Source organism: Vigna unguiculata, chromosome 11 (assembly GCF_004118075.2).
Source record: "Vigna unguiculata cultivar IT97K-499-35 chromosome 11, ASM411807v1, whole genome shotgun sequence".
Taxonomy (NCBI): Eukaryota; Viridiplantae; Streptophyta; class Magnoliopsida; order Fabales; family Fabaceae; genus Vigna; species Vigna unguiculata.
The window spans coordinates 30,848,409-30,862,927 of NC_040289.1; the positions used below are offsets into that span (position 1 = coordinate 30,848,409).

At 32.0% G+C, this 14,519-nt stretch overlaps 1 protein-coding gene across 1 annotated transcript; it reads right to left on the reverse strand.

Moving 5' to 3' along the window:
- Positions 1 to 217: 217 nt before the first annotated feature.
- LOC114169001 (indole-3-acetic acid-amido synthetase GH3.10-like) lies at positions 218 to 3,599 on the reverse strand. The gene is made up of 4 exons (XM_028054008.1): positions 3,075 to 3,599; positions 2,567 to 2,668; positions 1,604 to 2,424; positions 218 to 810 (listed from the first exon to the last, which is right to left on the reverse strand). Exons 1-4 carry the CDS (start codon positions 3,431 to 3,433, stop codon positions 269 to 271), a joined length of 1,824 nt encoding a protein of 607 aa, XP_027909809.1. The 5' UTR covers positions 3,434 to 3,599; the 3' UTR covers positions 218 to 268.
- Positions 3,600 to 14,519: the final 10,920 nt, after the last annotated feature.

Sequence of the window (14,519 nt, forward strand, 5' to 3'; positions counted from 1 at the left end):
AATTTAACAACGATCCTGAAGATGAAACCATATTATACAAATTATATCAGAATCCCTTTTAATAAAGCTTGTTTTTATAACCTTATTATTACAGTGGAAGATTATTCACTCATAAGACACTTACAAAACATTTTACTTAGTTGAGAACGATTGCATGTTGTTTAGTATATTGAAAGAGAAAAAAAAAAGCAGAAGAAAATTTGGGAAGCGAGGAAGCTAAGAAAGTAGGTGTTGATTTATGAAGATGATACACATCAATGATTATTGTTCAAGTGTTGTTGTAAGCAGTGCTACGAAAGCTTTTTGTGGTGCACGTGTTAAGAATTTTGAGGAGGACACGATTACTGGTGCACCTGGGGGTTTTGAATTGGCTCAAGGCTGCCCCATTTGCGATGAAGTTGTCCAAAATCTTCTTGAAAGTTCCAGTCTCCAAAATGCAGAGTTCTAAGGGTCCTATCGAGTTGGTTTTTCTTGACACCACATACCCATGATCCATGAACAATTTGTCCATTTCACTGCAACATGCACCAAGGATCTTGTCTTCTACCTCACCTTTTATCTCCCAAAATATTACGTAGTGCCCTGGTTGCTTTGACACATCTGCATAGCTTGTGAAATCAACCAGCTCCGCTTTTTCTTTCGTCAGAATCTGGGACCCTCTCTCTACCACTAGTTGAAGGTCCTTTTCTGTGTTCTTGTCTATGTTTACTGTCAATATTAGCTTTCTTCTACACACAAAGTTCAACTTTGGGGTCCCATTGTGGAATCCACCCACTTCCACCACATCCCCTAGCCTGCACCTGTATAGTCCTGAAATCAATCTTCATCACATTACTCTCTTGCTTCCTCCCAAATCACCAAAATCATAATCAACAAAACATCATCGTTAATAAATTCAAACCATGGAATATTAAGCTAAAGTATTTAGGAGGTATATATAGTTTGACTGCTTAATTCATTTCTATATAAAACGAAACAAATACATATATGTGTGTGCACTGTTATCCATTATTGGTAACGCCAATTATTGGAATGCATTTCAGTCCACGTATTGTATATCTATATCACTCATGATGCTATTTCTATGCTCTTTAATCATATATCAGTCTCAGTTTTGTGCATATGGCTATATTCAACCAAAAACTTTTTGGCTTGATGCAACTAGCTACTAGACATGTCCATGTTCATGCTGCAGCTATAGCTTGCACATGTGGCACACACATGAAGCTCGATCACTGCTTTCTTGACCTGTAACTCTAGGTGTTATTTTATGTATGATAACAGGTCAATCAAAACGGGCTTGCCCAAAAATGAACAGTGTACATAAATGCATTTACTTGGCAAAAAAGTCAAAGATGCAGAGATATTAATTAGTAAATTCTACCATGTGTCATGCTCAAAAGGTAGGTCATAAAACTCAGAAAAGATGGGTCGAGGAAATGAGTAATGATAAAGGATGGGAGATCTGTTATGGAACAGAAACTCATTCATTTTGGTACACTTATCTTTTGGTTAATAATTGAGCAGGTTTCAAAAGGTCCAAAACAACTTCAATGTGAAGAAGACTACCATAGAATTAATTGTTGATAAGAAAAATGCATACCGGTGAAAGTTGTGAGGACAACTTCATACTCTTGTCCAACTTTAACCTGAGAGAGAGGAATTGGCTTATCTTCTGTGAAATCATCAGCTCCTGAACCGAAATTGTTTTCATTCCTGTGAAGTGGTATGAACTCAAAGTAAGAGAAAGTAGGAACCACAGCGAATGTTACATGTTCTGGTGGTAAACTAGGATCAACATTAACCCCTATCCAGCTCTCAGTTGAGCCATAATCAGCACTGACCAAAGGCAACCCATTTGCATAATGCCTGAGCTTTTTCAAATATGGTTGCATGGACCCTGTCATTATGGAGTACACATACTTAGCATTTGGCCACAGTTTTGGAATTAAACCAGACCACTTTTCCAGTTCTAGCTCATGGCAAGCACTTTCCAACTTCGAAGCCAAATCTGGGCTTGGAGAGATGATGTCCAAAACAGCCTTTCTCATCTTCGGTGACTTGATTCTTGAACTGAGAGTGCCATCTCTGATGTCATTGCAAATCTCTATCCAATTCTCTTCAAAACTGCTGAAAGCTTGCACCATGCTGTAGATGAAAGCTGAGGTGATAAATTCCACTTGGTCAGAGTAAAAGAGGCCAAGAAGGAGGTGGCAATACGTGGATTGCTTGTAGTCTCCACCAGAAATCACTTCTTGGGGGCTGCAAGTGAAGGATTTGGTCGCATCCTGCTTGATTTTGAATTCTTCACTCGCATAGTAGTGTGTTGTGGCTGTTCCTGCTGTTAAACCTCCTTTTGTTTTGAACCTGTTGCTGCTGTATATGAATTCAAGAATCCTTCCTCCTTCCCTTATTGGATAAACCCTGTGAACAGTGAAAAGATAAGGACGAATATTTTAACGTGCGCTTTAGAGTAATCAACACACGGAAAGGGTATATACACACACAAAAATAGGAACACAAAGGGTACACAAAAATCTAAAGGGAACACAGTAAAGATGTAAACCTTGATCTATAGGCTGCTGCTAGGGTGAATATTTGAAGCGTGGTTTGTGCACTATGGCGAGTAAAGGGTACGAACTTCTGCCTCCCCTCTGTTGTTCCAGAACTGCATACCAAGAAAAAAGGAAAAAAAGAAAAAATTGGCAGTGATCCTTGCTTTATCTCCATTCCATGTATTACAAGAAAAGAGAAAGAAATACTTTACCAAAAAATATTAAAAAAACTGTACTTACTGAATAAATAAAAAATAAATAAAATGTATTGGTTTATAAGTTATTACTTTTTCAAGACTTATGTTCATGTTCATGAGTTCGTACAAAGCACCTGTAGTTAGACCTTGTCGTCATGAATTACAAAACACTAGAACAACCATGGATTGAGCATATTTAAATAAACAGTGAAACTTAGCAGAATAACATGGAGAGAGACATAGGTTGCCTCTATCCTAATCCTTATTGTCATGAACATGAACATGAACATGACCACAAAAAGCAGAAGAGAGAGGATGGTACCTTAAGGAAAGAGTGGTTATGGGTTGTTGAGTGAGTAAAGGAGCTGTGTCCCCATCAGCAATCCTTTGGATAAATGGCTCAAAGTCAGCATGTGAAGCAAGGGGAACCACAGAAGAGAAAAGGGATTCCAATGCACATGCGTCGATCTCAAGGATATTGTAGTTCCCCAACCATTTGTTGAGATATTCGACACCATAGTTTTGCTTCAAAATCTGGGCGAGCAACTGAGTCTGAACATAAGCAGCATTCTGGGATACATGTTCAAACCAGTTTATGACATCATAGCGATAGTTGGGGTTGCCATTGCCGGGGTTGTGGGTGAGAAGAGGTTCCATTAAGGTTGGTTGGTGCTGCGGCATGAGGAAGTGAGATGGTGAGGGTGAGGAAGAAAAAAACAAGGGAAGGCCTGTATTTTATGTTGTTGGTGTAGAGCTTCTATGTCCCCTACTAAAAAAGTTCTGATATTTGCAGAAGTTTCATAGATATGGTACAATACATTAGATATAGACCACATGAAATGGTATTATAAGGGGAGAGAAAGAAAGAAATATTCTTCCATAATGTAAGGATCATATGGGGACTACACTACTAATGGCAGGGACCAAACAAACAGTTCATCACTCTTTCCCTCCAACTTATTGTGAGCCATCATATTTGAATACAGAACATACCTAATCTCGATTAATTAACTTTAATTGCACACTTAATCATATATAAAGGTTATGTTCTGTGAAATTTTACTTTAAACATTCTCGCTTTTCATCAATTTTACTGTATAATTTTATTTTATTTCTTTTGCATCAGATTTTTTTTCATGGAAAGATTGAAAATCAGAAACTCTAATTATATCTGTTGAAAGAAATAAAAAGCCGCCTAGAGAGATAAGAAGAAGAAAAATAGTAATAAGTGTGTCAAGAACACATTAGTATGAAAAAAAGTTTTATACCAGTTATATTATGTATTTGATTATCTTTATTGTGTGGTTTTATTAGTTTCTCTTTTAATGTTATTATTCACCTCGTTAAAGAAGACAATATTCTCTATTGATTCTTGGAGATTCTTAACCAATGTTGTCCTATGTCTATTAATATTAGTGAAAAATTTTACTAGATTAGGTCTGAATTTTTGTTTTATATTAAAGTTTTACTAATTTAGGTTTTAATTCTGTTTTTTTTTATCTTTCTAACATCTTTAAAGTATTTTTATTTCGTTTTTTATTTAACTATTTGCAATATATTGATTTAAGTGAGAACACTTGATATGATTTCAAAAAATTATGATATTAGTTATTTAATTGTCTACATATATTATTTAGACAAAAACTAGTTTTAATTTTTATTTATTTGATTTTTTCATTCAACATCATTACGTATTTTTTTTCATAGATGAATCGGTTATTTTAGACTACGTGACACTTGAACCACCTCCTCCTTCCATTCTTTTCTTTCCTTTTTTTTTCTCTTTTCCTCAATCCTCTTTTATTTTATTTTATTTTTTTTTTCGTGTTCTTTTCTTGACCTTTTCCTAAATTTTTTTCTAAACCTCAATTTTCAAAATCTAATCATACCTCATTGTAATAAGGAGTTAGAGAACATTTTTGTCTTATCACAAACGACATTATATCTCAAACTTGTTTTTTTGTAACTTTTACTTAACAGCATATTTTTCTCAAGTTAAAAAGATTATTTTTCTTCTTCTGGTCTTTTAAAATCATTATTTGTTTATAAATTTAAAGGGTTAAATATGTTTTTGATCCCTCAAGTTTCAGTGAAATTTACAATTAGTTCCTCATCGAAACTTTTGATCAATTTGGTCCTTCATCTTTAAAAATGTGTGGATTTAATCCTTTTAATCAAATTTTGTTAAGTTTATCTAACGTTTCAAGCGCATTTCATGATAGTATTTGAATGTTTACATCGTTTGAACAATTTTCGCTTCAATGCTAATTCAAATATTATCATAAAACGCGTTTGGAACTTCAAATAAACGTAACAAAATTTGATTAAAAGGACTACATCCACGCACTTTTAAAGATGAAGAACTAAATTGGTCAAAAGTTTCGATGAGGGACTAATTGCAAATTTCACTGAATCTTGAGGGACCAAAAACATATTTAACCCAAATTTAAATTTAATATTATTTCTTATATATATGATTGATTTATAATTTTAGTTAAATGAGTTATATTATTGAGATTGATTGAATTTGTATTTTATACGAAAATGATTGTCAAGATTGATGAGAATGTATGAATTTGTGATAACATATGTGGGATTATATGTGAATTGTTGTTAGATTTATGTATTGAGTATTGTCGTCTATGTTGTAACAGGTATTGCCTAGCTTCACTGATGGTTTAACCCACATAGACTAAGATATTCGGTGGTGAGAAACTAAGGGAGAAGTTTTTATACAACATGACATAAGTAGATGTGTGACATGGGTTATAATGAACTTACCTTAATTTCATGATTTGTGGGTTCCCTTGTAAATCCATATCTTGGATTAGATCAAATGTCAGTCTCTAATAGGACTTACTTAATAAGTGTCTTCCAAAAGACGTTAGTTGATACTCTACTTATTGAATAACCTTGATGAATAGATTCATATTGTCTATGTGATTATTGTATATTAAATTTTAAATGCAAATGAATTGTTGGGACTTCTTAATTAAAATGTATCATTTTATATATTTTTTCTTAAGATAATTTTTTTTTTCAATAATTGAAGTTTGCCACTATAAGAAAATATCTCATTAATAACCAATTTTAGTGACCAAAAGTTGTTAGTCACTATAGTGACAAATTTAGATACCAATTTAAAAAATATAAAAGTTATTGGTTATTAAAATAGTCACTATTATGAATAAAAAATTATAAATGGTCGCTAAATTAGTTTCTAAAATTTAGCTTTTCTACAACAGATTGCTTTTCCTTTGTCACAAAGTTGGCTTATACTTATCAAATTGTGCTTTAACCCTTCAACTAGAAGGACGTTGTGGATGTTGAATGAGGCTTCCTTGCTTATAACTCCACTTCCAAGTATCCTTCCTTTGTTATTGTCACCATAAGTCACAAAGCCTTCATCCTTTAGCTCCATCTTTGCAAACTTGGACTTGTCACCCGTCATATGCCTCGAGTAGTCACTATCTAGGTACCATAGGTCTTTCTTTTCATGTTTTATGACCTGCAAAACAACATAGCATTACATGGTACCCTTTGATAGTGTTAGATATTGTTTAGATATTGTTTGATATTATTAAGATATTGTTAGATATTGTTAATCACAATATCAAACAATATCTCCTATTTACTCTATTTATTTTCAGTTACTCTTTTTAATTGTACCTCTCTCTATTATAAATAGATTATCCTATGTGTGGTTTATACACAAGGGAGATTAATCTTAATCCCTATTTTCTTTATTCTCAACAGATAGTTTTGGTCCAATATGGTTATGCCTTTCTAGATCCTTTTGGGATCCATTTCATAAAGCCTTTAGGTACATCATATTTTCTAGCATAGCAATTCTTAAGCACATGACCTTTCTTCATACAATAGTTGTAAGAAATGAATGGCATATCATTTGACTCACTCGTGGAAAAGAAACTAGAGAACTTCTTAGCTTTCTTTTCAAGGATAGGATTATAACCAAGTCCAGCCTTCCCAAAAACACAATTTTGAGAGCTAAGAACAACTTTTAGGTTTGCTTTTCCTCTTGTGAACTTTGCACAAGTTTTCAAAAGATATTTCACTTGATTTTTGAAAGTCGTGCAATTTTCACAAGTTTTTTGTAGCCAATTGTTTTTCAGAACAATCGAATGAATTACTGTAAATCATTTCTAAATGTTCGAAATCAGTTTTTAAACCAGCTATTTCTAATTTCAGTTGGCTAACCCTGTTTTCCATCAAGCTATTTAGCCCTTTTAATTGATTATTCATGACTAGAATTTTGTTAGCCTCATTGTGCAACTCTTCAAAGTCATGCAACAATTGATAATAGTCATTTTTTATCTTTGGATGACAAGGAACTCACTTGGCTTGATAAGGATGATTCAAATCCAGCCATGAGGCATAGATTTGCTTCCTCACTTCCTTCTTGAGATGAACTACTTGTTGAATCATCATTGTCCTTCCAAATTATGTTGGCACGTCTTTAGTTTTATTTTATATTTAAATAAGCTCTACACAAGACCTTTAATAAGTTTAAAATATTGTTGATAGTTTAATTTTAGGGTGTTACATTTATCACATTCAATAACATTCAACCCAATTATTAATCAAAATACAATAATATGGTGAAAGACAAACAAGTTTTAGTTTTAGCATTTAGAAGCATTTAAAAATATGTTTTTTGACCAAACATACACTGTAACTAAACCAAAAGCTTTTGGCCCAGTGAGAGTACATGCCTTCCTAGTTAGAAACTTTGAGAGTTTTAACAAAATAATTCATCCAACGAAGGAGCGACTCACCCAGTGACCAACGTTTTTGAGTTTACAATTAAAGGAATTTGGCCCAACGAGAGTTTACTCATCCAGCTACCAAACCACTAGAAGTTTTATTTAGATTCTCACTTTGTGACCAAAGCTCTCATGTTTTTAATTAAATCAATTTACCCAATGAAAGTTGGCTCACCCAACGACCTAACCACCAGGAGTTCTCTTTCAAAGCTTATCCAGCAACTAAACCTCTTGCATTTTTAGTTAATTGAATTTTTCCCAACAAGAGTTGCCTTGCCTAACAACTAAAGCTCTCAAATTTTCAATTAATTGAATTTGGTCCAACGAGATAATGACTCGCCTAGTGACTTTGTATAATTCAGAAAAATCTGCAGAATATATCAAGTGACCAAATTAGCTCAGATGGAGTTTCCTCTTCTTTTTATTTTTTTTGCTTAACAAGAAATATTTTGTTCTAAAATAACAACAACTTGAACTAATTTGATTCAATTGAAATATTCTGACTTTTCACTACTCGGTATACAATAAATCACCAAATATTCTAAGTTCAAACAACACATAAAAATATGCATGAAATTGATTATGACCATGTCAAATCCATATCCAGATTGCCTACTCTACGGTACTATATTAGACATTTAACAAGCTTCCCCACTTGTTAAAGCTTATTGGCTTAAACTTAAGTTCCCAAAATCTAATACTCTCATCGAATCTAAACATGTACATAGAAAAATATAATAAAATATCTGAACACACTCTAATAATCCTAGATTAATAGGGATTCACCTATGCGATATATGAATCATGTGGAAAATCCTCATTCATTCAAAGCTCTCTCGAACTAACTCAAGAGAAGACTCAAACTAACTCAAAAAAAGTTGTAAAGAGAAAATTTCTCAATAAAAAAAAATCTATTTGAAGAGACTTATTTTTTATTTGGACTTCGATCTACAAAAAAGATAAGTAGATTTATAAAAAAATGATAAAGAAGTCAAAAAAGATTAAAAATAAAATATCAGAGATGATGTTTTCTTTAAAATGCAGTTTGAGTAATTTTTTATTTATTTATAAGCTTTATAGTTTAATCATAAAAATTTACACTACTTTTATTTTTAGATAATACTTAGGTCTTTTCACATTATAAAATTTACTTTAAAAAAAGAAGATTTTTTTTTTTTCAATACAAAGTTTATATAAGCATTTTCTTATAAATCGTTTATCTCTTTAAAAACTTGTATCTATCCTCCTTTTGTAGAGGGAACCTTATAAAAATTACAAAATAACTTTGATGCACAATTTAAATCTTTTCTATTGTCTATCTCACATGTTTTCAATCATTTATATTATGATATTTCAAAATTATTTTATAAAAATTTAATAATAATATTTTATAATTTATTTTTCATAATAAAATTTATAAGTATTTTTTAAAAAATTTAAACCAAAATTAGTAAAAAATATAGATTTTTAATAATGTATTATTTAACTATTTTAGGTATATATCAAAATAATCATAAATGTCCCTGCTAAAGAACAAAGAAATAATTTATAAAGTCCTTTTAACGAATTTAAAAAACGTGATATGTTTTCTATTAAGCATGACTGACATTTATTTCTCGTGCATTATACAGGTATTTTTACATATTTGGATAAAATATACATTTAAAACATTAAATAATTAATTAGTAAGTAAATTATTGATTTATGCAGATATAATAAGTTAAAAATATATTTAACACATAAACAGGACAAAACAAACAAAACTTATCTTACTCTAAATGTTAATTATTAATATTTATTAATAAAGGAATTGAATCCATAACTTACTTTTTATATATCTCCAAACACCACTCAATCTTCTAATATTATTTTCAAATCATCAAATTCCTAATAAATTTTGTCAGATACTCTAATTGTTAGATAGCAAGAAGAATTTTTCACATGTTTTTCTAATTTATTTTACTTTCAATTAATTTTTTGTTTCTACGTACTGGTGGTCCCAATAATTTTATAGAGCAAGACACCACTTCATACATACAACCCATGTGCTCACATGAAACCTACATAAAACAAATAATCCATTAATAATAAAACAAATAATCTATTAATTTGATGATGAGATAATGTTGATGGATTTTTTTTTTAGATAAATTGTAGAAAATTCTTGTTTGAAAGATGGAAAATCTATTGCAGAATAACTCTTCAATATAAAGAAAAAATGTTGCTCTTATAACTATTGGATATCTATTTATACTTGTTAATTTATATTTTATAGCGAAGTAGATTTTTGTAATTTAATCACAATAGCTACATATATTAACTCATGGTCATATTTTAAGATAGAAATATATAAATGTATCACCTCCACGTCAATATATCTATTTTATATTTGTTGTATTTTTAATATCTCTAAAATAAGTAAGTATAAAAAAGTTGTTAGATTAGGTTCTCTTAATAAATATTTTTTATTTTTATTTTTAAACATAAGATGTTTATGGTGAGTAGTTTACTTTTATTATATCATTTTCTAAAAGTTTTGCATAAAATTCGAAGAAGTCACTACTAAAAGTTCTTATATTATATGATAATTTTTTTACAAATTTATTAGAAAAATTTGCAAGAAAAAATATTTTCTTGTTATTTTTCTAAGAATTTTAGTTGACAGGTAATTCCTTCGTGTCAATTATTTTTTACAAAATTATAAAATTCGTAAACATTTTTTACACAATTTGTTGTGAAAATTATTTTACACTAAATATTTTAAAAAATATTGGCAGTAATTTTCTACAATTTGTTTTTTATAAAAAAATTTATAAGTATGTCCTAAAAAAATTCAAAACAAAATTGACAAGAAATATGAATTTTTTTAATAGTGAGTGTCTCGTGTTTGTTTACTACTATTAGTAATAAGTTGTAGTATTAAGAAAAGGCAAAAATAATACATTATCTAATTTTACCCATTTTTAATTTTATATATATATATATATATATATTTATTTATTGAAAAGGGTATGCAATACTTAAAGTTATATTAACAAGATAAATAAATGAATAAGTTTTAACTTTCACTTATTACTTTCAAAAAAAAATACACCCAATATATTTTATTAGATGTCAACAAATTCTTTTTAAAAAAGTAAAATAATAATAATTTGGATTGATGAAGATCTACATTTGAAAATAAAAAAATTTAAAAAATATGACACATTAATTAAATGTTAAACTTAGATTTATAAACTAATTCTCTATTTTCATGAACCAAAATTCATTGATAACGGTATACATCAAATACTATCCACATTTATAACTATAGGATTGTGTTTGACATTACAAATAAATTGAAATTTAAATATAATTGATACATAAAGTAAGTAATTGGAGTTATAATTGATTAATGATTTATAATATACTAACATATGAAAAAAATTCGATATAGATTTTTTTTCTTACACTCATATTCATTTTTTAAAGAGTTTCTTGAGAGGGATTCATTAAAGTGATATAGCACCGGTGAAATTTAGACTCAATTTATATAATAAATTAACACTATTTTTAATTCAAAACCTTATCTTGTATTAGGACGAAAGATTTTAATAATTCTAAGAAATTGAAATACATAGTATTTGAATTACTTACAATTTTTTTTATTTCTTAAATAGTTTGTTTGAATAGAGTAATTCAAATATGTTATATTTCAATTTTAATTTTCTTGTTTGGATAAAATAATTTAATGTCTATTTTAACGAAAACTTAACTTTATCATTGAGCTTGAGTTGAGTTAGCTTGACCTTTGATCTGGGGCGACTCGTCTCGACTTTCGATCTGGTTTGACCTCAATGATTCAGCCTAGGTCGACCATCCTCGACCTTCGCCACGGGTCGGCTCAGTTGTACCTTGGGCCTAGGTCAACTCAGATCGACATTCGTCGCTGCTCGACTAGGCTCGACCTTCGGCTCGAGATGACTCGGTTTGACCTTCGGTCTGGGCCAACTCAGTTCGAACTTTGGACTGGGTCGAATCGGATCGATCTCGACATAGGCCGACTCTAGTTTACTTTGGGTTGGCCTTACTTGAGTCAACTTTGGCCTAGGCCAACTCGGCTCGACTTCACTTGAGCCTACTTGGCTCAACCATCGACCCGAGCCGACTCGACCAGCCCATCGACCCGATTCGACCTTTGACATGGGCCAACTCGGTTCGACCTTTGGCTCGAGCCAACTCGGCTCGACCTTTGGCCCGAGCCAACCTCGCTCTTTCATTAGCCTGGGTAGGCTCAACTCGACCTTCAACCTAGGTTGACTCAGTTCAACCTTTTCCCCAGGCAAACCCCGCCCAACCTTCGATCTGGGTTGACCTCGCTGGATCTTGAACCCGACCTACCCTACAAGACTTTGGGCTAACCTTACTCGATTTTGGCCGAGCCGACTTGGCTCGACCTCCATTCAGCTTGACCTTCGACTCGAACCGACCTTGCTCGAGCCAACTCGGTTCGACCTTCGATCTAGACTAACTCAACTCGACCTTTGTCCCAAGCTGACTCGGCTCGATTGTCGACTCAGGTCAACTCTACTCGACCTTCATGAGTGGAGTGAAAATGAGTTAAATTTCAAATTTCTTATACTTTTGAGGATATTTGAAGTTCTTCTATTTTATTCATTTCAAATAACTTCCAAAATTTCTTAAATTTGAATTTCTTTATAATTACTTTATTCAAACAAATCATTTTATTATAAAGAATTTTAAATTCTTCAAATAATGAATCGTTATTCTAAATTACCTCATCCAACCACAACATAAGGTAATGACTTTTTGGATCTTCTTCCTTATATGGTGCTCAATTTTCATATTTGTACTCAATGTGGGTAATGATGGCAAAAGGGCGGGGGCGAGTTTCATTATCCTATACCCCTCCCCAAAGAAAAAATACATCACCATTCTCACACTCATACCCAATGGGTATAACATTTTTATCTCATCGTCATCCCACTGGGTAATGAGTGTACACTTATACTCATGTCCGTATCCGCTTTCTTTCTATTTCAATATCTATTAATTATTTTTTTATCAATAAAAATAAAGAATCACTCCAAAGAAAACATTATATTATCAAGTATTCAATATCAAAGGAATGTATTTTTTTTATTTTAATATCAAATATTTAGAAAAAATTATAATTGTATACATTTCAAATTAGAGTACCATATAAAATTTTTTGAGAACTAAAAGATTATTAAGTTTGAAAACCTTAATGACATTAAGTTATTGAATTAGTAAATAAAATGTCTTTATACAATTGTGGTAAAAAATTTACACTTATTAAAAGTAAGGCCAAATATCGAGTCGGGTTCACCGCCTTACTCGGCTAAACCATCGATCCAAGCCGACTCGGCACGTCCATTGACTCAGGCCGACTTGGCTCGACCTTTGGCTTGGGTCGACTCAACTCGACCTTTGACTTAGACCGACTCGGCTCGACCTTCGGCCTAGACTTACTCGGTTCGACCTTTAGCCTAGACTGACTCGGTTTGACCTTCAACCTAAACTGACCCGGTTCGACCTTCAGCCTAGACTGACTCGGTTCGACCTTCAGTCAGAACTAACTTGGCTCGACCTTCGGCCCATGTCAACTTGGCTTGCCTATCGATCCAGGTCGACTCAGCTTGATCTTTAACTTAGGTCGACTAGGCTCTACCTTCGACTCAAGCGAGCCTATCTCGACCCTCGGCCCGAGCCTACATGGCTTGAACTTTGGCCCGACAAACCCGACTTGACATTCGGGCCCGATTCGACCTAGTCCAACCTTTAGCAAAGGCTAAACCTGCCCGACCTTCAGCTTAGGTCGATCTTGCTCGACCTTTAGTCTAGATCAACCTTACACGACTTTGGCATGAGCTCGCTTGACTTTGCCTCGACCGACTTGGCTCAACCTCAACTCAGACTGACTCGTTTCGACCTCGGCTTGGGTTGTCCCAACTCGATCTTCGGCTTGGGCTAACCCAACTCGACCATTGTCTCAACTCGATCATCATCCCGGGCCAACTTAGCTCCACCTTCGTTTCGGATCGACTTGGCTCGACCTTTGTGCTAGGCCTAATCAACTTGAACTATGTCTCGAGTCAACTTGGCTCGACATTCGGCTCGAGCCAAGTCAGCTCAACCATTGACCCGAGCCAACTCGACACGACTTTGATGAGTGAAGTGATGGTGGAGTGAAAAAGAGTGAAATTTCAAAATTAGTATACTTTTGAGGGTATTTAAAATTCTTCTATTTTATTCATTTCAAATACCTTCCAAAATTTCTTATATTTGAATTTCTTTCTAATTACATTATCTAAAAAAAATCATTTTAGGGTAAAGAATTTTAAATTCTTCACATAAATGAATCACCCTTCTAAATTATCTCATCTAAACACGACATAAAGGTACAAAAAAATTTTAGAAAAAGGAGGTTGGATATCAATATAAGAATTTTTCTCGCAATTTGTTAGACCATCTAATCAATAAGAACACAACATAGATGAACTCATAAAAAGAAATTATATTGATTCTACAACTCCTAAGATACATGCACTACTAGAAATTCTTATATTACATGGAATTTTTCTTGTAAATTTGTTAAAAAATTTGCAAGGAAAGGCTTTTTTCTGTCATTTTTTTTCTAAGAATCTTAATTAGCAAGTAATTTCTTCGTGGATAATTATTTCTTACAAAATTATAAAATTTGCAAGTATTTCCTACAAAATTTGTTATGAAAAGTGTTTTATAGAAAATATTTTGCAAAAACAATTGTAGCAATATCTTGCAATTTTTTTTTTTACAACAAAATTTGTAAGTATTTTTTACGAAAAAAATTTTAAAAACAAAATTGGCAAGGAATATGAATTTTTTTAGTAGTGATGCACTTCTTTCTTAAGTCAAACTTAAAGAGTTCCACTGATAAAAATCGATTAAAATAACTAAATCTGTGATTATTTATTTTCAGC